Source organism: Fundulus heteroclitus, chromosome 19, assembly GCF_011125445.2.
Source record: "Fundulus heteroclitus isolate FHET01 chromosome 19, MU-UCD_Fhet_4.1, whole genome shotgun sequence".
NCBI classification, from domain to species: Eukaryota; Metazoa; Chordata; class Actinopteri; order Cyprinodontiformes; family Fundulidae; genus Fundulus; species Fundulus heteroclitus.
The window spans coordinates 11138117-11164618 of NC_046379.1; the positions used below are offsets into that span (position 1 = coordinate 11138117).

Consider the following 26502-nt stretch of genomic DNA (forward strand, 5'->3'; position numbering starts at 1 on the left):
GTTTGTCTCGTCCCTCGCCGGATTCGCAAGCCTGCTCTTGATGTCTGAGGCTCAGGAGACGAACTCTCCTGCTGCAGAGTCTACTTACGGGTTAGCAGGGGAGGAGTCCACATGCAACTAGAGGGGCCCTGATGACTGAATGAGGCTTTGGAACTGAACAAAATAGCTTATTTTAAGTTTCTAACAAACACGATCTGTAACTCATCTACATTGCCTTGTAGTTACGTTACAATTACAGACTGCAATATATTTAATTGGTGTTTTATGTGGCACAAAGTAGTGAATAACTGTTAATAGAAAAAAAGAGGAATCATGGTTTTCAGCTTTTTTAAATGTATCTGATACGTCTGCCCTCCATTTGTACTCAGGGCCCCAGGATCAACACTGTTACCAAATTTAGCTGCCGTTGCACCTGCAAGCGTGTTGATGTACATTTCTACCAGTTTTGTAGATCTAGGGAGCTTTTTGAATGTTTTTTTTTTCTAAATGAAAGAACTAAAGAAGAGTATGTGTTGATCAGTTTGTGCCAAATATTCTCTACTGGTCCATGAATTGTTATATTGTAGCCCTTGTTATATTTACGGTTTAGGGTGGCCGTCTAAAAGTGCGGAAAGCCTAAGTTCCTTTAAATCAAGATTAAAAACACATTTGTTTAGGATTACCTTCAACTGTTCTAGTTAACTGAAGCACCACTATTTTTTATCTACATTTTAATCTTACTTGCTTTTATTCTGCTATATTTTAATCATGTAAAGCACTTTGCATTGTCTTTTTACTGGATTGTGCTATATAAATAAATTTGCCTTGCCCTGCCTTGCCTTGTCTTGCTGGGAGGTGAACATTATCTCCAGCCTAAAATCTTTTGAAGCCCCATCACCAGTTTTCACAGTGGCAATGGACTGAGACTGAGATTATGGTCAGTCTTAGTTTTCTGCCACACATACAATTTTGCACCTTGGCCAAAAAAAATATTAAAAAAATGTTTGTCCCATGTGTTAGCTGTGTCTTATACACTGCTTGTGGCAAACAGCTAAAGATACTCATGTCTTCCTTTCATCAACGGCTTCCTCCTCAGCACTCTTCCACAAAGATCACAGTTGGAGAGAATGACTTATGGTTGTCCTAAATTCTTCCATCTGAGCTGCAAAGATCTAGAGCTCCTCCAGAGCTATGATAGACTGCTTCTCTGATTGTGCGTGTCAGTTTGGGTTAATTGGCCATCTCTCATTTTTTTGGGTTACTGATCAGTGCTCCGTGAGATGTTTAAAGCTTGGAATATTGCTTTACAATCCAACCCTGAAAACCATAATTTCCCTTCCACTTTACTGCTCCTTTGGTTGCACATACCACTTTAATACTTTGGTCTATCTCACAGACATCCTAATAACACGCATTAAAGACAAATTATAAAAAAAGGTCGAGGTGTATGAATACTTTTGCAAATCACTGTATCTGCACTCCTTTGCAATTGATACATTATCCTTTTTAGTTCCTCAGTAGTGCGTACGGGTGTATAATAGCATGTAACAGCACTTTGCTGCCAAATGATGTGTCACATCTTAATCAGCTTAGCCACGTTTTGACCTAAATGTTATTTTTCTTCTTCTTTTTTTTAATGGCATGAATTCATAACACCATCTGTTCCTAATTCCTTCTCTCTGGCGACAGACTTTATGTTGCAGTGTGCCAAACATTTTATACCCCGGCCCTAAACGATCCTGTTTCTCCTCAGCTCCACTCCTTGTGCACTTTAAAGCTCACAAGAAATCAGTTGCGTGAGAGAGGCCCTTGACCTTTAAATATGCATGGATTTTCTGTCATGGCTGCCGGTGTAGGAGAGGATTTTTTTTTACGGCTCCGCTGTGTATCATTAGGCTCCACCCGTCCTCTCTTTTTCTGCACTGTTGTACAACCAGCACCCACACACACACACACCGCTGTTCCTGCAGACCTGATATCCCCATTACCTGTGCTGGATCTGATCTACGCAGCACAAAGTGGATCCACGTAGATCCTCCCTTACGCCCATAAAAATCAAGCAATCTGCATTTTTACCAGCAGGATGTTTTACTAAGAGCACCCCTTCAGTTCTTATGATGAGCTATGAAGACATCTTTGCCTCTTACTGGATGACAGATTTGCAATGCGGGCAATAAAGCCTTGTTATTCCCAACTCATACGTGCAGGTAATGAAATTTGGCCAGCTGGGCTCACATATGGAGGTAAAATCTCATCTCCCGGTGCCACGGGGTGAAAGGCAGCGCTGCACACTTGTAATATGTTTTGCTGCACTCAGTCCCGGAGGCGACGACTCCTTTTCCTGACAGAGACCTGCAGAGGAGATGTTTGCAGCCTTTGTCTTGGTGTCGTCGCGCCCTCGCACAACTCTTGTCTTATTATGATGCACGCTAACGACATTCAGCGAATGAAGCCTGAGGGGGTTTAGAGGGAATCAAAGTGAACCGTGGCACAGATAGAAAAATGTGCTCCATAATAGGATGTTTTGCTGTGTTGTGTTCAGTGACGGTACTTAAAATGTCTTGCTGTCCAGGGTGTGGGGGGGGGGGGGTAGACATAGGATATAAGTAAATCCTATCTTTATTTGCATATTTCGTCAGAAATAAATATGTCTTGGCATCTGATTTGTCTGCTGATTTAAAGGATTATTACATAGCATTTAAAGGACTCTAAACTCCATGTAATTTTAATTAGGTCAATATCTAAAATACTTAAACTGATCAAACCTTCTACAATAAACAGATATCCTTTGTAACACAGTCTCAGATTTGTTTGCTTTATTCTGTTTGTGAAAATGTAAGGGGAAACATGTAGAAAAGATCTTTTTAAGGCGTTTTGACATTAAGTCCACCTTAGGTTTAGTGAAGTGTATAAAAGTATATACAGTATACATATACAGTAAAACCCGGCAGAAATAATAATTTCTTTACGCTGAAAATTATCCTTATGAACCACATAGTCTAACATCAAAGAGCAGTATTTATTGTATATTTTTTTAGTTCGTAATAGTTAATATAGGGCACAATATAAGTTAATTTATTGCATTGTTCATTTTTGGGAGTGTGTGTCAGGGTTAGGGTAATTTTTTGCTCATTTTACCAGTAAAGTGAGAACCTTGATGTGAATTGAGGACCGAAAAAAGGTCTGAACTTATTTTTTCTGGGCTAGGAGTTTGGTTTAGGATTAAGGTGTCAATTCGGTTTAGGTGTGTGTGTGTGTGTGTGTGTGTGTGTGTGTGTGTGTGTGTGTGTGTGTGTGTGTGTGTGTGTGTGTGTGTGTGTGTGTTGGGAGGTAGGGAGAGGTCGCCCAGGTCACAATTTATGCAAGAATGGCCGCTGGTTACGTCGCATCGCAGTCAAAAACACATATTGATGCTGATCTATTGAGCCCCACCGACCACCTTCTGCGGAAATCTAATGCATTGCTGGGAGGCAACTAAATGTGCTCATAAATCTTTAAATGCTTCACCCCAGGAAGCCCAAAATCAACCATTTATCATGTCCGCAGAGCGAGAATGTGCAGCCCAACCATCATTCGGCTTTAAATTATTGAGAAAACTCTCCAGAAAAAGGAACTAGCCATGCTATGTAATCTAATATCCTTTCAATATATTTTATAATTAAGTGTCTTTTACTGTCTCACTCCCAGCCACCAGCTATCTGCCAGTGACAGCAGGCTGTAATTTTAGCAGTGGCTTGCAAGGCCAATTGGCTCGTCCACACCGGATTTATAAAGACACCTTAGTTGTTTTATAATTTCCCCCCTACACAGCAGCTGCTGAGAGCACCTCTCTGGGAAAGGCCTCACAAAGATTTTTCAGATGACCTACAGCAGGAAGACTGAAAGCCAGCACGTAAAGCATAATGAGCTCGCTTCATCTTTGCAATTCAAAGTTTGCAGAATGCTATTTAATCCAAATTAATGAGTCCGACTCCAAAAAGCGGATTACCAAAAATTGTTTTTTATAACCTGGAGCCTTAGTCACAGACTGCAAAAAGGGCCCAAAGTTTCTTCCATGCAAATTAGCTTGGAAAGTGTTCAAATCGTAAAAAGTTTTCCCGGCAAAAGGTTAATGGTATGTCTTCCTGTATGTTTTCGAGCTGCAAGTTGGTGCTAACTTGCAGACTTGCAGCAAGAAAGTTAGAATCCTGGTCTCTCTTCATGGAGTTTGCATGTTCTTCCCGTGCATGCGTGGGTTCTCTTTGGGTACTCTGACTTCCTGCCGCAGTCTAAAAACATGATTCTTAAATTGGTTATCTAAATTTCCCGTTAAGTAGGCATGGATAAGTGCCAAGTTGTTAGTTCTGTGTGCCTCTTTGTTACTCTGTGATGAACCAGCATGTTGTTCAGGGTCTTTCCCACCTCTTGTCCAATGACAGCCAGAGATAGGCTCTAACCCCCTAATAAAGGATAAGCCGGTACAGACAATGGATGGATGGTCATGGGTTATTAGGGTTAAACGGTCTTTAGTTTGCATCTAAGAAAATAAACATTTCAGAATGAGGGGATACTTAAACAAAACAAATGTTCACCAGGATTTTAATTAACTGTAGTGAAATATTCATTGTTAAAGTTATTAACATTTGTTTTACTGGAGATAAAGTCATCCTGTCGTAAGATGTGTTAAAAAAAAAAGATAAAGCTGACTGGATCGAGCTATCATGGCTTCATCTTAATTTTATATCTTTTATTGGCTTCATTGAACTGTCAAAACATTCAGTAATTCAGATGTAATATTAATATTCAGTTGTAATATTACTGCTTCATCACCCCCTTTTACCATATTGTTTCAATAAAACTACAAACTTCATTGTATTTATTAAGATTTTAAGTGACCCCAGTCGGTCGAGGCAGATGACCGTTCATACTGAGCCCGGTTCTGCCGGAGGTTTTTCCTTCCCGCTAATGGGTGGTTTTTCTTCCCACTGTCGCTTCATGCTTGCTCAGTATGAGGGATTGCAGCAAAGCCATGTACAATGCAGATGACTCTTCCTGTGGCTCTACGCTTCTCCAGGAGTGAATGCTGTTTGTCGGGACTTTGATGCAATCAACTGGTTTCCTTATATAGGAACATTTTTGACCAATCTGTATAATCTGACCCAATCTGTATAATATGATTGAACTTGACTTTGTAAAGTGCCTTGAGATGACATGTTTCATGATTTGGCGCTATATAAATAAAATTGAATTGAATTGAATTGAAGTGATACACTAGTACAAAGTGGTGTATGGTTGTAAAGTGGAGAGAAAATTTTATCTTTTCAAACTTATTTGACACAATAAATTTGAAAAGTGTGGCATACATACATACAGCAAAAAAACTACCCTTTACTCTTAAACAAAATTTGGTCCAACCAATTACCTTCAAAGTCATCTAATAGTAAAGAGAGGCGTGTGTGCATTTATGTCTGAGGATAAATATAGCTGGTCAGTGTAGACCTGACAGGTTTGTTGAAGACACATTAGTAAACAGCTTGGGGCACGAAAGTACATGGAAGAAGGGCCTCTGATCACACGAGGCAGAAAAGCTACTTTTTTGGCCAACATGCAAAATGCTCTGTGTGCTTAACAAAATAACACTGCACACCTCTATCAATCCATCATCCCCACCGTGAGACATGGTGGCAGCAGCTTCATGCTGTGGCGTATCGCCGCTCAATCCAGTATGACTCAGTTTGAGGAATATTGCATATTATAAGGTGGAAAATCTTATACATTGGCTGTGCAAGGCTGGTAGAACCTTTGAGCTGTGATACAGTCCTTGCAAAGTATTGTGCCAGGGGGCTGTAATCATATGCACATTAAATTTTTGCAAAAATTAAGTTTACATTTTTTTTTAAATCATGTGTATGTTTCCATCCACTTCACAATAATGTCCTACTTTGTGCTGGTCTATCACATGACAATGAAAATGAAAACAACAGAAGAAAATGTTCATATTTAGGGTGTATGAATACTTTTGCCAGGCACTGGAATGAGTATTTCTCATCGTAGCATAGTGTGAGGGAATAAATAAAAAAAGCTACCAAAGCATCACGGTTACATGTCATATTTGATGTACTAATTTATACTAAAACATCAAGCTTACAATGTCTGTAAAAAATAAAAGGAGCCGGAAAGTTCAGAAAGAACTGAGTGAAAGTCTGGTTGACTCAGATTTAAGCCTGTTTGCTGCTGACCCGGATAACTGAGAATTTTCACAGGCAAGCTGGAAAAAGTCTTTCATAATGAATAGATTTAAAGTTACTGAACAGTCAGAAGGACAATTGTAACAAGTTGATCCCACAGCCATACATGTAGAAATGTTCCAAATACATTCAGCCTCATTGTTTCCCCCAAACACACGTGTTAATAGCTGAAGACAGTTTAGATAAACCTGAAGCATTGCAAGTGTTTCAAAGTACTTTGGCCAGTTCAAGGGGAATGAGCTGAACCGTCTGGACATCTCTGCATGACGCCACCTCTTCAGCATGCATGGATGAAACCGGGGATTTAATGGATTGAGGATTTCGTTTCAGGGAAATAAAATGGCAGAAGTATGGATGTGCACAAAATAGTTTAAGTTGGACGAAGTAAAATGAGAAAAAGATACAATATATAAGAATGAAAAAAAAATAAAAAGCTGAAAATTTACATGTGCATATGTATCCAGCCCCTTTGCTGATACGCCCCTGAAATGTTCTGATGCGACCAATTAGCTTTAAAAGTCACATAATTAGTAAAATAGAATCTACTTGTGTGCATTCTAAAGTGTCCCATGGTCTGTCAGGATAAACACACCTTTTCTGAAAGGCCCTAGAGGCCACAGCACCACTAAACATGCCACTGGGCAAGGAGGGCATTAATCAGAGAGGCAGCACAGAGACCAAAGGTATCCCTGAAGGAGCTGCAGAGCCCCACAGCAGAGACTGGAGAATCTGTCTGTATGACCACAATGAGCCGTGCACTCCAAAGGCATGTTTTCAGTTACCCAAAAGGCACACGAGTGACTCCACACATGTATGGCGGAAGGAGCTCTGGTCAGTTCAGAGTAAAATTGAACTTGTCAGCCACCAAGTAAAACATCACCGTAAGAACACCGTCCCCACAGTGAAACATGGTGGTGGCAGCATCATGCCGTGGGGGATGTTTCTCAGCAGCAGGGACGGGGAAACTGATCCGAGTCAAGTGAGGGACGGATGATGCTAAATACAGGGGATATTCTGTGTCAGCCTGACTGCGATCTGAGACTGGTTCAGAGGTTCACCTTCCAGCAGGACAATGACCCGGAGCTTCCTGCTTGGGGTCAAGAGTAGTAAGAGTCCATCTAACCGGCCGGACATCTTACAGGCATGTAGAGTGTGAATGCATGCCACTTGAAACAAAGAATTCAGCAAATTTGTGCATATTTGATCGTGTTTCAATGAAGATTATGATCGTAGTGTTGCTCTGGTGGAATAATAATAACGTTTCTATGCCTTTATCCAGAAAATGGTAAATGCTGGCCTGTCTCTTTAAGACATTTATTTGATTGACAGACGTAGCAAGCAGTTTTCAATCTCACAAGGCATTAAGCCTATTGCATAATCGCTTGCTGGGTGTTAAAAGGTACATGAACCCTGCATTTAGTCAACGACGACAATCTGTTTTATGGTCAGGAAAACGCTTTAAATACTACAGCGTGGCTTCTTCTGCGAAAAGGCCCTTAATGGAGCTCGTCTGTGTAATGGAGGACCTGCAATGAGTTATGCTCTCAGCGGAACATTAAGGTCACATCAAAACCAACAGCTGCTGACCGTTGCTTCATTCGCTTAAGTATTCAACATGCGCTCACTGTGGAAAACAAATCCCATAATCATGAATTTTTATTCGGCCCTTTCTGCCATGTGCAGCCAAAGTGTGGGAGGAACTCCTTTAGCTTTGCTCTGGTGGTGCCGCCCAAACAGTGCCATCATTACCCGCCCCCGTCTCTCTGGATCTGCATCAATTCTGATAATTATTATAAGCTTTAAAAGCATTTGGCACTCCCTTCCTACTTTCTTTTCCGCTAATGAAGACCAATTTCCAACTAAAGCGAAAAGCGGTGGTGTCAAATGAAAGCCTGGATGTATTGGAGTGTCTAAATCAATTAGGCTCAAGTTGCACGACACTTCTAAGTAGCTGTTTGCAAAGGGAGATGGGGTTATTATTAGTTTTAAACGCTGTTAATGGTAGGGAACATCATGCTTTGTGTACAGCACATTTAAAAAGTATTGATACCCTTTGAACTTTTTCACTTCTCATCATGTTACAACCACAAATTTGGGGGTATTTTGTAGGTTTCTTTTCTTTTTTGAGGATATACAAAATGAGAAGAAAATATCTGTATTTTCTTTACATTAAAATCTGACAAGTGAGTCTTTTATTAAATTAGAATAGGATTGAAAAGTTCATTTATTTCAGTAACTCAGTTCACTTAAAGAAACATTATATAGATTAACACAAACTGATTATGTTTTTTTAAACTCCAGCTACTAAAAACATAGCATTTAAGATTAGATTATTGTATCAGACCAATAAAAAGCAACATATTTAATGCAGAAATGGGGGCTTAACGGAAAGTATATCTAATACTGGCTTAAAGGTTGTTTTTTATTTCAATATCTTCCAAACAAGCCTCTTAGAAATGCATATTACAAATTATTTAATAAGATTAAATTATGTATTAAATCCCTTTACTCTTGTATCCCTAATTGAAATCCAGTGCAGTCCACATATCTGGCATCTATGAAAGACTGGCAAATACAAAGCAAGGTTAAATTTGCTGTAACCCATGTTGGCAACAACACAATTTAGTTTATTTTATTTAACATTTATTTAACCAGGAAAGTCCCATCGAGATTACTAATCTCTTTTTCGAGGGAGTCCTAGCCGAGACAGCGGCAGCGATCACAACAATTCATCAGACAATGACATAACAATTTCAAAAGACTATTTAAAAACATTTATGAACTATGGATTTCCATTCCAAACCTTTGAGCAAGAGTTTAAACTGGCCTATTTGAACCAGCTCCTGTAATTTCCAGTCTTTTTGTAAATTGTTCCATGTTGTGTGGGCAGAATACAGAAATGCCACCTTACCGGCTTCTGTGCAAAGACACTTGGTACAGACAGTAGCATAAAGAATACAGTCCAGCCGCTTTTGGTAGAATATAATCATACAGATATGAGGGGAGCAGACATAGACCCTTATAAATTAACATATACCACATAGTGAGTCTACGATTCTCTGGCCAGCTGGCCGGCCCACACGTGTTCACAGTGCTGTGTGCGGGGCGCACAGTGTGTGATAAACCTCAATGAGGCATGATGAATAGAGTCCAGTAGTTACTTGAGTTGGGGCATTCATATAAATGAGGTCACCATAGTCCAGAATAGGTATAAATGTTGCAACTACACGTTCCCTTTTACACTGAAAGAAGAACATAGCCTACTTCTGAAATTTTCAGTCTCAGTTTCCTAACCAAGTGTTCAACATGTCCTTTAAAACCAAGATTGTCATCAATTAAATACCTAGACATTTAAAAGATTTAACTCTTTCAAATTATTGCCCTTTGAAAAGTGACAATTGGAGGACTTATCTGCAGATTGCTTGAGAATAACATCAACTTGCTCTTATTTGCATTTAAAGTAAGATCAAGTTGCAGAAACATGTTCTGAACTATGTTAAAAGCATTTTGTAATGTAGAGACACTGGCACTAAGAGTTTTTGTAAAGATGTAGATAACCATATCATCAGCATAAAAATGGTAATTGGTGTCCACAAGATGCTGACCAACATTGTTCACATAGATGGTAAATAAGAGCCTTGGGGCACTCCTTTAGTTAATGAGAGAATATTAGAACAAATATTATCTGATTTAACACATTGGGACCTGTCAGTGAGATAATTACAGATCCATCCAACTACCTTTTTAGATAATCCAATATTGATCAGTCTCTCTTTGAGTAAAATGTGGTTTACAGGGTCAAAGGCTTTTGACTCATCAACGAAAAGTGCTGCACAATGTTGCTTTTTGTCAAGGGCTATTGAGATATCGTTGATCACCTTGAGTTTTGCTGTTATGGTACTATAATCTTTCCTAAAGCCTGGCTGGAATTCACCTAAAATGTTGGAATACAAAAATTATTTCAACTCTGCATTTATTAAATATTCCCACAATTTTGGTAAGATGCAAAGTTTTGAAATCGGCCTATAGTTATTTAAAATTATTTGGGTCACCACCTTTGAATAATGGTGTGACAAAAGCCCATTTCCAGATTTTGGAATTTTGCATAGTGCTCAGACTTAAGTTAAACTTATCAGTCAAAGGTTTTGCTATTAAATCAGTTTTAGAAAGTAGGGATCGATTAAGTCAGGTACTTTTGGTTTACGTGCATCTAAGGATTGTAGTGCGTTGTGGACTTGATACAAAGTAAAAGGCTGGAAAATAAATGTTGATGCACCAGAGGGTTGTTACGGAGCAGTCCCAGAGTTGCTTGAGTTTATGGAGGGTGTAGATAAATCAAATTTAGGTTGAAACAATTTAACAATTCAAGTTTGTCATTAATATTTGATGAGTTATGGATAATGTAATTTGGCAAGACCTGTGAGTTATTTTCTGCAGTGATAGATTTGTTGGTTTTCCAACATCTTTCAGGATCATTAAGGCTATCAGTTGTACTTGACAAGTAGAATTTGGATCTGGCATTTTCAATTTGGGACGAACTTTTATTTCTTAAAGTTTTGAAATTATCCCAATTGCATTTTAGACCAGCTTTTTTTTTTTTATTTCGCCCTGGCTAAGTTCCTCTCATGCAAAGCATTTGCCAAATCTGGAGCAAACCAAGGATTATCTCTACCTTTAACTCAAAATTTCTTAAAGGGGGTGTGCTTATTAACAATAGCCATGAAGCACTCATAGAAAAATGACCAGGCTGTTTCAACATCTGGAATGAGGTCAATTCTGTTCCATTGGCACTTAGAAATGTCATGATGAAAATGCCTCAGCATTGAAATGTTTTAAATCTTTTTTACGATGACTTGTGGTTTTCTTGTATCTATTTTGGATAACAATGTGACAAGAAGTGCTCTAGTCAGATGAGATAAAAAAAAAAAAAAAACCTTGTCACCATGTTCAAACTGCAGTGTATGCTGGAAATCTCACATTGCACATCACAATGAAAACATCAGCCTCATGGTGAAAGTGTGGGAGGCTTATTTTGGGGAGAATAGGGACTTCAAAAAGCTCAAAGCTAATGCAGGATGTGGGGTAAACCTGTTAGAGGCTGCAAAAGACTTGAGACATGGGCAGGGCAGGGGTTTATCTTCCAATACGACAATTTGTGGCAATTAGTAAAAACTGATGTTTTCTTTCCAATCTGACTGAGATTGAGCTCATTGTCAGGGATTAAAAAAAAAAGTACAAAAAAAGCCAAAACTTTAAGTCTCTAGATGCGCAAAGTGGGTAGCAACGCAGCCCAGAAGACTGGTTCTACAAAGTACGTAATCAGAATACATAAGCACACTACCCTTTTGTCATCTTTGTTTGTAAAAAGAACAAAAAGCCATGTTTCATTTTTCTTTTACCTTACAATTGGATGTTAATCGCATAAAATCTCAATAAATGTGAGAAAATGTGAAAAAAACCTTCACGGGTATGATTATTTCTTCAAGGCACTGCTGTATATATATATATATATATATATATATATATATATGAGAGCAGTAAATTCAAATAAACCAGAATAAAGAGGTGTGTTTAAGCTTTTAAAAAGAGCAGTTTTCCTCTCCCTTGGGTTTTTCACTCTCAGCTTGATGAAAGCAATCCCGTGTCGGTGCTGTTTTTGGCCTCTGCATCTACGACATAACAGTTGGAGAAGAAACGGGAGCGGGAACACAGCAAGCTCAGACACAACTGCAATAAAATTCAGCATGGCACAGAAGAAAGAGGGGGGGGGGGAGGAGAAAAAAAACCTGCAAAGGATTATTATGTAACTCCTGTAAATAGTGACAAACAGCGCAGCCTCACTCACGTCACAAATTCATTTTGAAATCTCCCAGCGCTCTGCAGGATAACAGAGTCATCTTTGACAAATGGGTTGCACAGACCTTCATGACTCTGGATGCAGCTCCTCACACATGCACACAGAGATGCTTGTGAAATTAATATTTCAAACGTTTGGGGTGGGGTGGAGGGGGACGGGGGGGGGACTGTGCTGACAGTGTGGTTAACAGCGAAATCCCAAAAGGCAGGGTTACGGAGTCCGAGTGAGTCGAAGCGAACCGGGGCAGAGGGAATGCGCCGGAACAAAACCAGATGGTTGGTCCTCCGAGCCATGTTTAGTCAGACTAGTCTGCGACTGTGAGGGTGATTAACATTTGGGCCCGGGTGAGTCATTCCTGCCTCGTCCTGAAGCCGGTGACAATTACAAAGAGTCTCAGCGCTCCGGCGCCAGACACTCCATCAGTACCTGCACTTCCATGATACATGGATGATTCTGCATCCCTCTGTGTCTTTGTCTGTCCTGCTTACATGATTCAGACATTTTTTTTTTTTTTTTATCAAAACACATATCTCTCCATGCCAACCTTTCAGATGTGTTTCTAAACAATACAAATGGCTGTGCTGGCAGATGGATCTGCAATTACAGGGCATTTGTGGATCCAAATATTTCATTCAGACTTTCACTGTGTGACAAGCTGCATCACGCTCTCTTTGTCAGCAGCAATCATTCTCCGTTTGAATGTCATGTGCTCTTTTGTTGCCGTTTCATCATTATCTAAGCACTCCTTTTGGTGACTGAGCAGAGAAGGGCGCGTTTAATGAAGCATTCAAAGATTAAATTATGAAATATCTTGCAATCACTAGCTTTTTTTTTTTTCCCAGCAGAGAATCATACCTCATCAGTTCTATTCAAGAAATTGAGGGCGCTCTTGTTGCTGACATTTGAAGAATGCTTTGACAATTTGGATCAGAAATGTTCAACAAAAATGAATTTGTCTATATCTATTTTTTTAATAAAGGGTTGCCATGTACACCAAAATATAGAATGGTGTACAACTTCTGTGTTCTTTTACTGCACTATTTTAAGTATTCCAAAACATTCGAAATAAACACATAAAAAGGTCAATAAGCAAATTAGTAAGTAAAAGCTATTATTGTCACTACCTATAGTAATAATGAAAAATGTAATAAACTATTACTAATCATTATGATTATTATTATTATTATTATTATTATTATTATTATTATTATTATTATTATTATTATTATTATTTAGGCATGCTGTGAATGAAAAAAAAATTAAAAGGAAAATGTCCCAAGGGTAGATAAGAAAATATGCTTAGGTCGTGGTGCAGGTTATTTATTAGCATAATCGTTTAATTACATTTTGGAGACCGGTACTATTTTGGGCTTTTGAGCCCTCCAGAAAGCTCTCCTAAGGTTGTAACAAGTTGAAGTTGAAATAATAAACAAAAAAATGTATTTAAAAACCCTTGATGCGGTATTCCTTCACCATGGTTCCCTTTCGATTAATGTGTAAACACTGCATGGAGCATCTTTACGTCTGAGCGTGTGAGAATCGCTTTTTTTTTAATGTTCCTTTAAAGATTTAACTCAAATCAAGGACAAATGAAACACCTGACCCTACATTCTTATTGCTTAATTAGCCGTCAAATTTTCATCAGCCAAATTGAGTTAAACAGCCTTTCTGCTGAACTCACTGTAGTCGGCGCACACAAGTAATCTGCATAGGCACTTTAAACGCCAATGCTCATCAGCTGTGCGCGCCTGGAAAAGAGGCACACGTTTATTAAGTTAATCTGTCACTGCGGTCTATTGAGGCAACAACGGACGTAAAAAACAAAAACGTAAGATTAAATTCAACTAAACATCACAAGCGCTTTCTGGTGAAGAAAGAAGCAGATACATGGAAGTCTGGTGGCTCAAAGTACTTTTGCATTTTTTTATTTCCGACGTTTTGTGTCTAAACTTTGAATGGGCCACTGTTAACATGTAAATGAGGCTTTGATTTGAACCCTTATAAGACAATTCTGGCTGAATGTTTAGAGTTTTAAGGTTTTAGGGATGCCAAAGGTGAACCTCCATCTTGATCTCATGTCTTCAGCTTCCCTTAGCCTGCTGAGGTACCCGCACAGCAAGATGCTGCCACCACCGATTTACATGTATTAATGGTGGGATCAGCATATTTAGAGGTTTTACACCACATGTGCATTTTGCATGTTGGCGAAAAAACTCAATATTGGTCTCATGTGGCCAAACCTTTACAGAGCAGCTGTGTTTATATGGAGATTAAATTAGACACAGGAAGGACTAATTTGCATTCATAAATCTTGGGGCCTCTTAAGATAAGTGGTTGCACTGTATCTTATTTAAGAGCATCAGGGTCAAAAAGGCTGAATCACACTTTTCTTTATTTTTGTTTGCAAACAAATACATAAAAACCGTGGATACGGCTTATTTCACTTTCAAATTAAACACTGCTTTGTGTGGTTCTTAAAATCTTAGTAAAATTCAATAAAGTTTGTAAAGTGGGAATGTGTGGAAAGGTTCAGGAAGTCTACATACTTTTCACCACAAAACAGATTGTCCTTCTCCTTTTGCACTTCTATTTCAAATATTTAGTCCTGTGAATTAATCCTGCTTCCACTTTCCTCTTTATCTCTTTTGCGCACTTCCCATTTACATGGATAGTTAACCCCAGGTACTTAAACTTATCCATCTTCTATAGCTTTATTTCCTGCACTTTTATGGTTCCTATCGTTCTTCTTCTGACCTTCCTTTCCTTTTCTCTCCAGGGCACACGTTTGCATGATGCAGCTTCTATTTTTGTTCTCAATACTCCAACTACAAATGACAGTATCATCTGCAAACAGCCTAATCCTTGAGTACGCCTGCCAGACCTGTGAATCACTGACTTACGCTGCAAATACGACATATCAGCCTGGAAAGCTGCAGGTAGGGCACAATTACAAAGGCAGGACAATAATGGCCACAGAAAATAAAGGGTAGAACCAATCAGATAAGCACGGATGTGATGAAAACTCCAAGCAACGCACTCTGTTTTAGGTCTTAGAGCAGCCAGTTGTGGAGTTTTTAAAGACATATGCAGCTCATTCAGGACATAATCAAGGGCATCATTAAAACATCACTCTGTTGGTGCCGCCAACTTGACTGTTATGGTTACAGAAAAGCGCTGTTGCATCATGGGTAAAGAGTGACGAATCGTAAACTCCCGCCTCCGGCTCCGTGTTTGGTCCGGTAAGTTTTAGAGTCTGAGCTTGTTCAGAACGACAAGCTGTGTATTGAATACACATGAAGTAAGTCAGTCTGGCTGGCTGGGCTGGTGAATCACCGCTGCAAAAGGGCTCTTAGTTTATCCCGGTAGTTTTAACAAAAAATACAAAATGCTGATTAATACAACAAAAGAGTTGGATTTACAAGAAAATATGAAGAATGGGGTCACAGATATCTCTTTCTACATTATTGCTTATATATTTGTTTTAACCTCCTGCTTACCTCTTTAGAGTTTAAGTAGAAAACGTTAAACATTAAATTAACAGCTTATTTGCTAGCTTTACAGAGTAAACGTCCCTTATTGAGATCTTTTGTTTTTACCTTCATGTTTTAACATGTTTTTCTGCAGACGTAGATCGTTTTGTGTTTCTCTTTAAAGCTTTTACTGTCTCTTTTTATCTATTTGGTTTGTAGTTATGTACCTACTCCTGCAAAGCACTTTGATTGGTCCAGACAAATATAAGCATATAGAAAATTACCACAGATTATTTTTTTACAGTGCTTTTGAAAAACATGGGGGCAGAAACAGCTTTTTTATGTTAAATTGTGTTCCTAATTTAGGGTGTCAGCAATACCAGAGTTAGTCACCGGTCTGAAACATGTCAGAGTGTCGCCTCAAGGCTCTGAGAACCAAGACTGGACACCAAGGTGTCATCATGAGCCATTTATGGCTCATGATGAAAAAATTATTTTATCTTTTTTTTTTCTGGGTTAATTTCGAACAGCTAAACTGGGTAGTTGCTTCCCTAAAAATGCATTCACATTTCAACCAAACCTTTTACTCTATACGCATATAATGGATACACAAGAGTCCCATCCTGTGAGGGTTTCTTCATGAAATAACATAGATGGCATCATAAGTGAGAAACATGTGGAAATATTGAAACATTATCACAAGACATCAGCCAGGAGGTTAATGCTGGGGCACAAATGGGTCTTCAAAATCGGCAATGCTCCAAAGTATAACACCTAATTAGTTACAAAGAGGCTTTCAGGACAACTTTTGGAGTGGCCATCGCTATCCCTTGATCTCAGTCTCATAGAAAATGTGCAGCGGCCTACAAACCTGATTCCGTTACACCAGTTCTGTTCAAGGGAAATGTCACATTTTCAGCAAGCCATCAACGTTTGCAGAATGTTTGACCCGTCATACAGTTTGAAAGGCAATTATACCAAATACTAAGGAAATGTATGTAAAGCTCAAAATTTTAGTGCAAATAAAATGTCCAAAGGATTTTTTTGCTTATTATTCTAACAATTGGCAAATAGAATGATATGTTGGTCATCTTAATCGACCAAAGCAGGAAAATAAATGTATTTTTTCTTTATATACAGTGCTTTCAAACATCAGCTTTCACTTGTAATTTGTATCTCATGTATCTCATCCAGGTCACTCCTTCGGTGTCCCGCAGAGATTTGGATGTTGGCAACAGTGCAGTCAAAGGTGTTTAAAGACTGCTCTATCTATTGTGCGACTTCACACAGAGTTTTTATTATGCATGAAGTTCAAGGTTTAAAGGGTTTTGGAGGGGCTCCAAAAAAGTGGGACACAGTGGTAAGAGCCATTCCCCCACATCAGCCGCCCCTCGTCGTCAGCCTCTGCATGCATGCACACCATTGCGCTCCGCTCGCCAAAAAAAAGCCCAACAATGGCTGCATTATTAAATTCTTCAGGGCACATTGCTGATAATGTGCAAACAGATAAGCAGGAGGTTCCTTTTTTTCCCCCCTCACCTATTTCAATTCTTCATGGATGAGGCGAGTCAAGGCGACGGCACAGTATGCAGGCTGCTAAACCACTGTAAATTATTCTCCCCGCCTACACTTTGCTTTCAAGATTTTCATGTGTTGGCCCCTCTGCTTTTCTAAACACAAGAAGAAGACACACAACACATGACACAGACAAGAGCCGGTTACGTAAGAGATCAAGCTTTGCACTCATGTTTTTTTTTTTTTTATCTCTTTGACCCAAGCAGGGAAGCAGCCCAGCAATCCACATTTGCACTTAGCATGCACAGGCACATAGGCTACAGCCCATACCAGCACCTCAGATAAAGACTCCCATAGTGCAAGTGTTAAAATGATCGCGCATGATAAAGCGCTGGGCGAGCTCGTCCGTACAGTTACAGAAGCGATATCAAGAGTGTTTGCCTGCAGCGCGCTATCTTAAGTGCACACGGGAACAGCAAACAGTGGTCCATAAACACTTCAGACTGAGGTTAGCCTGAAAAGAGGGGAGATATTCCCTCCGTGGGCCTCTTTACAGAGAGGCGAGAGCGAGTGTGAGTCACGGACCGCATGAAGAAGATGAGCAGTGCAGCTTCCCTTTTCTGACCAGAGTGCTTCTGTTAGCCCTTCAAATCCACCCAGCTGTCATCCCTGCTGTAGCAGGAACAATCAGTTGTGCAGGAAGCTGCCATTTAGTTGTTGTTGTTTTTTTTATCTCCCCACCCAGCAAGTGAGAGACGACGTCCAACTGGTGGTGTGATGGCGACAATCTTCTATTCATTTTCATATACTTTACACTGTATGCTCAAGGGGAAGTCCCTCAAAGAAACTCCCTCTTCGTTCCGTCTCTAAACAATCTTCACACCAGCGAGATGGCAATCGTCTGTTCGGATGGTGAGCGAGGTTCAGGTTAACGCTGACAGTAATTTCTTCCCTCCGGGAATATTAGCTTCAACATCCATCTACCTAAGCGGGATGACACAGGAGCTATAACCTCGGTTAGTCAGCCCACAGCTGTTGTTACAGGAGATGACACTGTCATTATCGCGCACACCTCTTCACGTCCAAGCCAATGAAAGGATCGGCTCAGACAATACAGGAATTAAGATATTTTGCTATTTTCTTGGCATCAAGCAGGCCGTTCAAGCGATCCCAGAAAAAGCGCCCCGTAGGAATAGATGAATGGGAGGAGAGAGAGGGATATGGTGTCTCAAAAGAGCAGATATTTTTTTTCATGAATATGGGACGTTCCAAATGGGCATCAATTATTAATTAGCGAGAAGCAGAAGAAAGGCCGCAAAAAGCAGTGAACGATGAAAAGTGGAAAGATGGTTAAAAGGACTCTCCAAAGCTCTGCAGGCAGTAGTGGGTCCTGCCGAGCTGAAAGAAACATTACTGTTGTTAGTATGGCAGCAGTTACAATTTTGGTCCGCTAACAGCTATAGTTTTACATCTTAAACGAAACGCAAAGTCAATGTTTGGAACTGAAATTCTGACAAAATAAAAAAAATCAGTGCGTGCGGATGGTGAAGGATTGATGGAGCATTAAAATGTGCCAGAAGTTTAATTTAGTTGATTCCCTGTGTTACTGTATCATAAAACAGCATTCACTTCTATTTCTGGATTGATGTCACATCTACATGTCTCTAATTATCAAACTAATTTTAATATCTGTAAAGGTTAAGCTGAGTAAATACAAAATGTTGTTTTTAAATAGTGATTTAATTTATTAAGGGGGAAAATGGTATGAGAATCAGCCTGGGCAAATGACTTAATATTAATGAAACCCAATTATTTCTAAAAAAAAAATCCACATTGGAAGATTGTCAAGCATAAACTGCTTGTCCAAGGTCATTTTACATCTCCTTCGGCTTTTAAGTCAAAGCTTTAACTAGGCCACTCAAAAACCTTCATTTAAGTTTTTCTTGTTTAAATTATTAATAGGTGGATTGCTGCTGTGCTGTTTGTGCGCTTAAGCCCTTGAACTTATGGTCAGAATGCCTGATTCAAGATTTTCTGCCTGAGAACAGTAATCATGGTTTAGATATATTGCACCGAATCATTCCAGTCCTGAAGTAGTATACACACTAAGATGTTAAGATGTTTTCTGGCAAAAAAAAAAAAAAAGGGGGGGGGGGGGGGCTGAGTTTTGCAATATTTTTGGTTAGCAGTGGATTTTGGCTTTCAAAACTCTCATATACTATATTTTTATAGTCAAATCATGAGTGCTGACTTTTAAGCTTTAGATAGTATTCTGCTCATTTGTGACCTTGAGGATGAGTTGTTGATAATGGATGAATTTTAGTAGACCTGGCAATCACGGAAAGCTTCACCTCTGTCAGGGTATGGAAATGAAACAAAAACATGGTTATCAAGAGAGTAAATTCATGATTGAAACCAGGTTCCTATTATGTTTTCAGGTTGGATCAGGTTGATTTGGATCAATATTTCCCGTTAACAAACAAACTGTCACTTGGAATCTAAAGTTTGTTTTCATTCGGTAATTTTTGTCTGATGTTAAAATTTATTTAAAAATGTATTTGAATGTCTGAAACTGAAACAATATGACAATAAAACTGAAGAAATATGCAAGGAAGCAAATATCTTTACCCACCACATTACTCGTTTCTGCCCTAGATTTCAAGCCAATCTTTGTTGTCCAGTATTTATCCACCCATGGCTACTAAAAACAACTTTCACTTTTGTGAAACAGCTAAAAATAAATCTTACTTTTGCACAGACCATTAGGACATTGCCCTTCCAACTGCTAATCATTAGCAAACAATACTAACTTTTTGTGTCTGGTAAAAACATTTTTTTTTGCAAAATGTTGATGCCTGACCAGAATCATAAACGCTGATCCTATCGTTATTTTTTTTTTAACTGCAACTCTCTTCAAAAGAAAAGAATCAAGTTAAGAAAGAAAAAGCATCACAATACTCTGAAATGGTCAATTATCAAAGTTTATTTTGGTGCCCCTGAATTTAAGCCTAATGTTTGTTTCTAACACTTACCCACCCACAGCTTCTTAGACCGCTCTGGACAAAAATAAATAAAAATTGGTGGAACTGCTCTGCAAAACAATCCCACTATAAATCTCATCTTCCTGAAAACATGCTGTCATTCTGCAGCAGTTTTTTTGTTTGCAGCTATCTCCACACACAGGTCTCAGCCTCAACAATGGCCCGGTGGAAAAAAGGGAACAAAAGATTTTTGCTATTATTAATTAGCGAGCATCGCCCCATCAGGGCTGTAAAGTGGCCTTTATGCTCAGCTTAATTCAATTTCTCATCACAGTTATTCTCTTCTTGGTTTCTTTGTTGCATGCTGAGGTGCCAGTCCTATTCCAGTATAATAAACTACAAACCGAGAAAAAGGGAAAGTCTGACATAGCTGACTATAAATATCTCCAACCTATGTCTGTGCACTTATTCATCTTTTTGGCAATACAACGTATTGCGTTTGCTGCTTTGCTTTGTTCTACTTTCTTTTCCTCATGGGTAAAGAGAGACAGAGGAAGACAGCACTTATATCACCTATGCTGCACGAACAGAGACAACCTCCTCCTCACCAGAGCACTCCACTTCTCTTACGGCAGGATACGTCACAGTCACCTTTGTCTAACCGCCTACGCAGTAAACTCAACATTCTTTAGCAGAAAATGTTGCGGATTGGACGCTGCGTTTCCTTTATGCTGTGCGACCAAACCAGATCCCCTTTGTAATATTTTTTGTCTCTTTGACATCAAACCGGTGCTAAGATTATGATGTTTTCCAGCCGGCAGAGGCTGAAGCCTGCGGGACGAGGCTGCCAGTGTTCTCCCAGGCGGCCGAGCATATTGGGCGGCCATCTGGCTCTCAGCGAGCAGCGTTCCGCCGTCACACTGCGCCAGCTTGCCCACCCACCGGGTCCAGAGGCTGTGGGTGCCTAGAACCCTCAGAGATCCAGCACCTCTCTTATGTTTGGCCCCTTCTACAATCTGCAAATCACCAAGAGATAAAACTCAAGGCAATACAAGGAAATTTCCATTATGGGTAAAGTTGCACATCTGGACCAAAGGCTGGGTGCTGAAATATTACTACTTTCTTCTTTTTAGATGGTAACACTGTTGCGTTCTGACTTTATGCATTCAAAAGCTTCAAATAAAGACAAACCAACAAAAAAAAACCTTTGGGAAGAAGGAAGGGCACAAAGTCCTGTCACTCTGAGAATAATCTGTCTGTTGTCACATCATATGACTAAAACATGAAATGACTGATATTCCCCCAGACGGCCTCCTGACAAGCAGAATCTAGACTCTTAAACGCGTCGCCCGCAGGCATGTGCAGCGTTACGTAACGAAGCCACACTGTGAGATCCGTGTGTTACAACAAACTGCAGTGTTCTCGGTTTTTCTGCGTCTCAGAGTGCTTGGAAGTACAATGGTGCATGAATTCTTAATTGGTCGCAATGCTAGAAGCGGCCCTAAAATAGAAACGCGTCAACATCCAGGAACACCTGAATGTCTTACATAAGACAGGAGAAGGGTCTGGTCGCGCAGTTTTCCCTGGGTGGTTTTATCCATGCAAATGGCGGACAAACATGACGTGGATCATATGCTCTGGTGCAGTGTGTTGAAGGTTTTGAACTGCTGAGGTAAAAAGCTTTCTTCATGAACAGATTTAATTTTCTGTATTTGCTGGTTGGGTCATACTTAAATGTTTAAAAACATCAAACAGACAAAGACAAGCTGAATTTTGAAAGGATGTCCGAAGCAACGTGACTCCATGTGAAAATGTAAATGTAATCCCTTAAATTTAATAAAATGTTATCCCAACCTTGACATAACAACTGCCATCGAGTGTCCGCGGCAACCAGGACAACCAGGAATTTTATCCCGCCCCAATTATTTGTAATTTAGCCACGCTGAAGGGTTTTCCAGCATGAAAGGCCAATCTAAGGTCAGGTCACAGCTTCTCAATAAGCTCAAAGTCAGCACTTCCCCTCTGCAGCGCTAAAACCTTCATTTTGTGTTTTACTTATCCTAAGGCGGATTGGCAGATGGGCTTTGGATCGTAGTCCTTTTAGTCCCAAACTGATGAAGGAAATGTTCATCTGGGATTTTCTGCTAGAGAGCAGATTTTGTTTATCTAACTTTACAAGATGCTCCATATTCCTCGTTTCAGTGCAGGGGGAAGACTATACTGTTTTGCAAGAAGTCTTATAAAATGTTACTTTATTCTTGTAATTTTACAACTTTTTTCTCATCATTTAAAAAAAAAATATATATATAAAATACATTTTAAGAATCCTAATTGGGTCACCCTGGCACTAGGGGTAACAGGCTGAAAAGTTTGGGAACCCCTGGTCTAGAGAACATTTTTTCAATGTCTTGGGGATCAATATGTTCAATATGTTTTTCTTTTGCAAACATAAGATGTGATTTTTATTTATTATTTATTCATTTATTTTTTGGTTAGCAGTGGATTTGGGGCTTTCATAGATACCATTTTTGCCCAGTCTCTTTATTGTACTTGAATCATGAGCAGTGATCTGAAATGAGCCAAATGAGGCTTACAATGCTTTAGATATGTTTTGAGTTTTCTTCTACCCTCCTGGATGAGTCATTGATCCACTTTTAGAGTAGTCCAAAAATAAAAAAAAATGGCTTTGTAATCCTTTTCACACTCAGACTTGAGATCTTGTCATCTACTTCATGTTGTCAGGCAGGTTCTGATGTAGTGATTTCTTGATTTTACAGATTCTGAACTAATGAAGCCAAACTGTAGCTTGGATAATGAATGAATGAATATATGAATGGATTTATTTCAGACAGAAAGACAATTCAAACTAACTAAAAAAAGTGATTGATAAACAACATACAAGAAAATCACAATCAACACTTGCATATTCGTCAGTATGAGCACCAACTCCACTTTACATATTCGTATATGAACTTGAGCATAAATACAAACTACTAATAAAAACAAAAGCACTATCCCATTTTATAAACCTGTAAGTATAACCTCAGATGTGACCTTGATTAGTAGCAAGTGTCTGAATAGGGGTATGAAGAAGTCAAACTTATTTATTCATACCCCTTGTCCCTCTTGTCACCTAAAACGTAATGGTGAACTAATTGTTTCCCTTTTGATTTCTAGTCTTCTGATATATATATATATATACACACACACACACATATATATATATATATATATATAAATATATATATATATATATATATATATATATATATATATATAGATATATATATATATAAATATATAAATATATATATATATACACAGCTTTACATATCAGTTCCAATGCACACATGTATACCCATACATGCATACACATATCTATTTGTATATGCATGTACTGTATACTTATACACACATGTACCAAAATACATTCAAGCTAAAATAACTTCAATCCTAGAACCATCCCTTGTGAGACATTCACACCTATACACATTCACACCTATGTACTTCAAGCACTCAGAGTACAAAGCCCCTCCCCAGACTCATAATCATAATTATTGTCAATTCACATCACAATTACACAGAGCTAAGTTGGACTGTACAGCTTTTGCTCTTTAGAAATTACATCATCCTTTAAAAGCGGATTTTTCTCATTACTTGGGTTATCTATGACTGATATTAAAAACTGTGTGATGACGTGAAACCCTGACCTTGCCTGCACGATGAATTCTTGCGGTATTTGTGTGTTCACAAATATAATACTAGGTAATGTACAAAACGTAGAGTGCTACAAATGATCAATCTGGCTGTCCAGGTTAGTGAAACCATTAAGTCTGATAATTAAAAAAAAGGGAACGCTGAAGAGGGTAAAGGGGTAAATACTTTTTTCATAGCACTTCAAATACCACTAACACCAGTAAGATCATGGAAAGCAGGCCTGTGACCCCCATTGGAGGTCCAGCAACACATACTTTGTGCCTGAGTTAATCGAAGCAGACCTGTCTGTTTCTGTCTGTTTACTTCAACAAGGTTTTTGATAAGGTTTTCCAAAAAAATAAGAATACAACACGTATTCAAAAGATCACAAACTCCTCTCTTAGAGGACGTCCAGACTTATTCAAAACAGCATTAACAGATAAGAGAGAAGAGGCGAAAGCCCCTAAAGAAGTATTTATTTGAAGTAAAGCTCGGCTGACGGCTCGGATGGAGTCCCAGACGTAAACAGATGTCAGCAGATGTAAACTTATTTCCTATCATGCAAACACCGGTCCCATCTTCGTCCTCCGTGCCTGCCTGGATGACTCGTTTCCAGTGCCCACGCAGGTATTTGTCACGCTGCGCTTCGGCCAAAGTTCAACCAAGCTGAACAGCGTGTGCACAAGCACGCCGTGCTGTGTGCTGCCATTTCTTTGACACGGCGGACGACCGCTGTGCTTCAGCTCCAGCCACCGGTGACGGTGCGATGGAGGTTGCAGTTGTTGTGTTGATGCAGAATTTCCGGAGGGACCCTAAACACACTCGTCGTTTTGCTGCTTCATTTGTCCCGCCTATGTACGTGACAATTCTGGGCCGGGAAGTCAATCGATGACTTCAATCATCCCTGGTCTAACACTTATCTGAGATAGAGCAGCAGGGTTAACAGTTCCAGGACATAATTTCAGGCTCCCACCTGCCCAGTTCTCTACTTTCCAGCTCAGTCTAGGGAGATGGCAAGGTATTGCAAGGCCAGGAAACATGTGGGGTTGCTCCGGGAGGTTCTGGGTCTGCTTCAGGGTCTTTTCCCAGTGCGACATACCCAGATACCCTCCATTGCTCAGGAGGTATCATAACTAGATGGCCAAACCATCTCAGTTGACTCCTTTGGATGGAAAGCAGCAGCGGCTCTGATCAAACTCCTCTCAGATTAAAGTTTCTCACCTCATCTCTAAAGTTTGGCCAGGTCACCGTAAGGAGAAGAAATCTTGTTATGGTCAGAATGTTGATAGACAAGGAAATCAAGAGCTTTGCTTTCTGGCTCAGCTCTTTCTTCACCAAGGCAGACCAGAACAATGTCTACCTTGCTAGAGATGAGAGCCCGATCCAGCTATTCATCTCCTGCACCAAACACCAGGACACTTCACCTCCGCTTGAGCAAGAGACTCAATTATTTCAAAACAGTCACGCTCCTCTGATTCCGTTTATGATTCTCATTAGGGGGTTCCACGTAGCTCTTTAGGAGGATTGGACATTCTCCCAAGGATTTAAAGAACAATACAAGTCGCTGCTGTTTACCCAGTTTCAGCTTCCATCATCCCGCTAACAGCTGACGTGAAACTGTTTATTCACACAATGCCAGCATCTTTATTGGGAGATTTAGAGATATGGCAGGGATTCAGAATACCAAAGAGGCCTTGCTCATTATTTCAGCTGGGAGAAGAAAATGCTCAGACTTCCCTCAGTGGTTGTAAAATCTCAACCTCCATGTGGCTACAACCTTATAAAAAGAACTCATAGCCATTGATGCAGAGGCTGTAAACAAGTTTTTTTTACATCCTGTCTTTCTTTCCCAGCGTTCAGCTAATCTGTTTACCTCCCTATATGAATGAAGAGCAATTAGGCAAAGGATTAAACAGGAGATTTGGGAGTTTTGCAGTGATCCCAATGGTTGCACTGGATTCCATGGTAAATCTAATCAAAAGAGTCCTAGTGTCCTGGTAAAGGACTTTGAAGCTATTTGTTTGTGGGGAAAATACCACTTCCTTATTGGCTGTTACAGATCTCAGCCTTGGAGACTTAGCTAGTTCCCCCTAGCCAAATATGCACGTAATTAGCCTCCAATACCCTCTAACCCTCTCCAATCAAACGGTACTGATTGAAAGTAAAGGCGCCACAGGGACGAGGAAATTACCCCTGACAATGAAAGGATCCCTTACTGCCCAGACCCCTCGCTGAAAGGACTGGTAGATTATTAAAACATTGGAGAGCAGCCAGGAAACGGACACAGAAGAAGGAATAGGGCTCGGATGAAATGGGAAAAAGAGAGAGCGGAACTTGATTTTAAGTGGTTGAAAGATAAGACATCCTGACAGCGAGGCCAGTGTGTGGTTGGTACACTTTCATACAAAAGAGAGCACTGTCCAGCGTTTGTTTCTCACATCAAATAGTGTAGACTGCATAGACCTACCTTTCTATAGACAATCATATTGGGCGAGTCCTCCTCTGGTTCTGCGGCGCCGGTCCCTCCCTGATCTTTGGACCCCTCCGCCATTTTCACTAAGGCCTGCAGAGAAACAGAAACACTGCATCATCTCTGCACAAAAGACCAAACACTCACCAGCCACTTTCTTGGGTATGAGACATAATAAATAAATGAGACAGTCCCATGGCAGCAACTCAGTTAATTAAGTCATGTAGACGTGGTGAAGATAACTTTCTGAAGTTTGAACTCGGCATCATGACGTGGAAGAAAAGACACCTGAGCGAAAATAAATTCT

General features: G+C 39.7%; 1 protein-coding gene across 3 annotated transcripts in view; it reads right to left on the reverse strand.

Annotated features, from left to right (window-relative positions):
• LOC105938396 (regulator of G-protein signaling 6) overlaps nt 1–26288 on the reverse strand; it is a 61781-nt gene extending 35493 nt beyond the window's left edge. For all 3 annotated transcript variants that reach the window (XM_036150517.1, XM_036150516.1, XM_036150515.1), the window contains exon 1: nt 26193–26288. In XM_036150517.1, coding sequence (XP_036006410.1) covers nt 26193–26276 — 84 coding nt within the window. In that variant the 5' untranslated portion in view covers nt 26277–26288. The remainder of the gene's footprint in view (nt 1–26192) is intronic.
• Between the last annotated feature and the right edge of the window lie 214 nt (nt 26289–26502).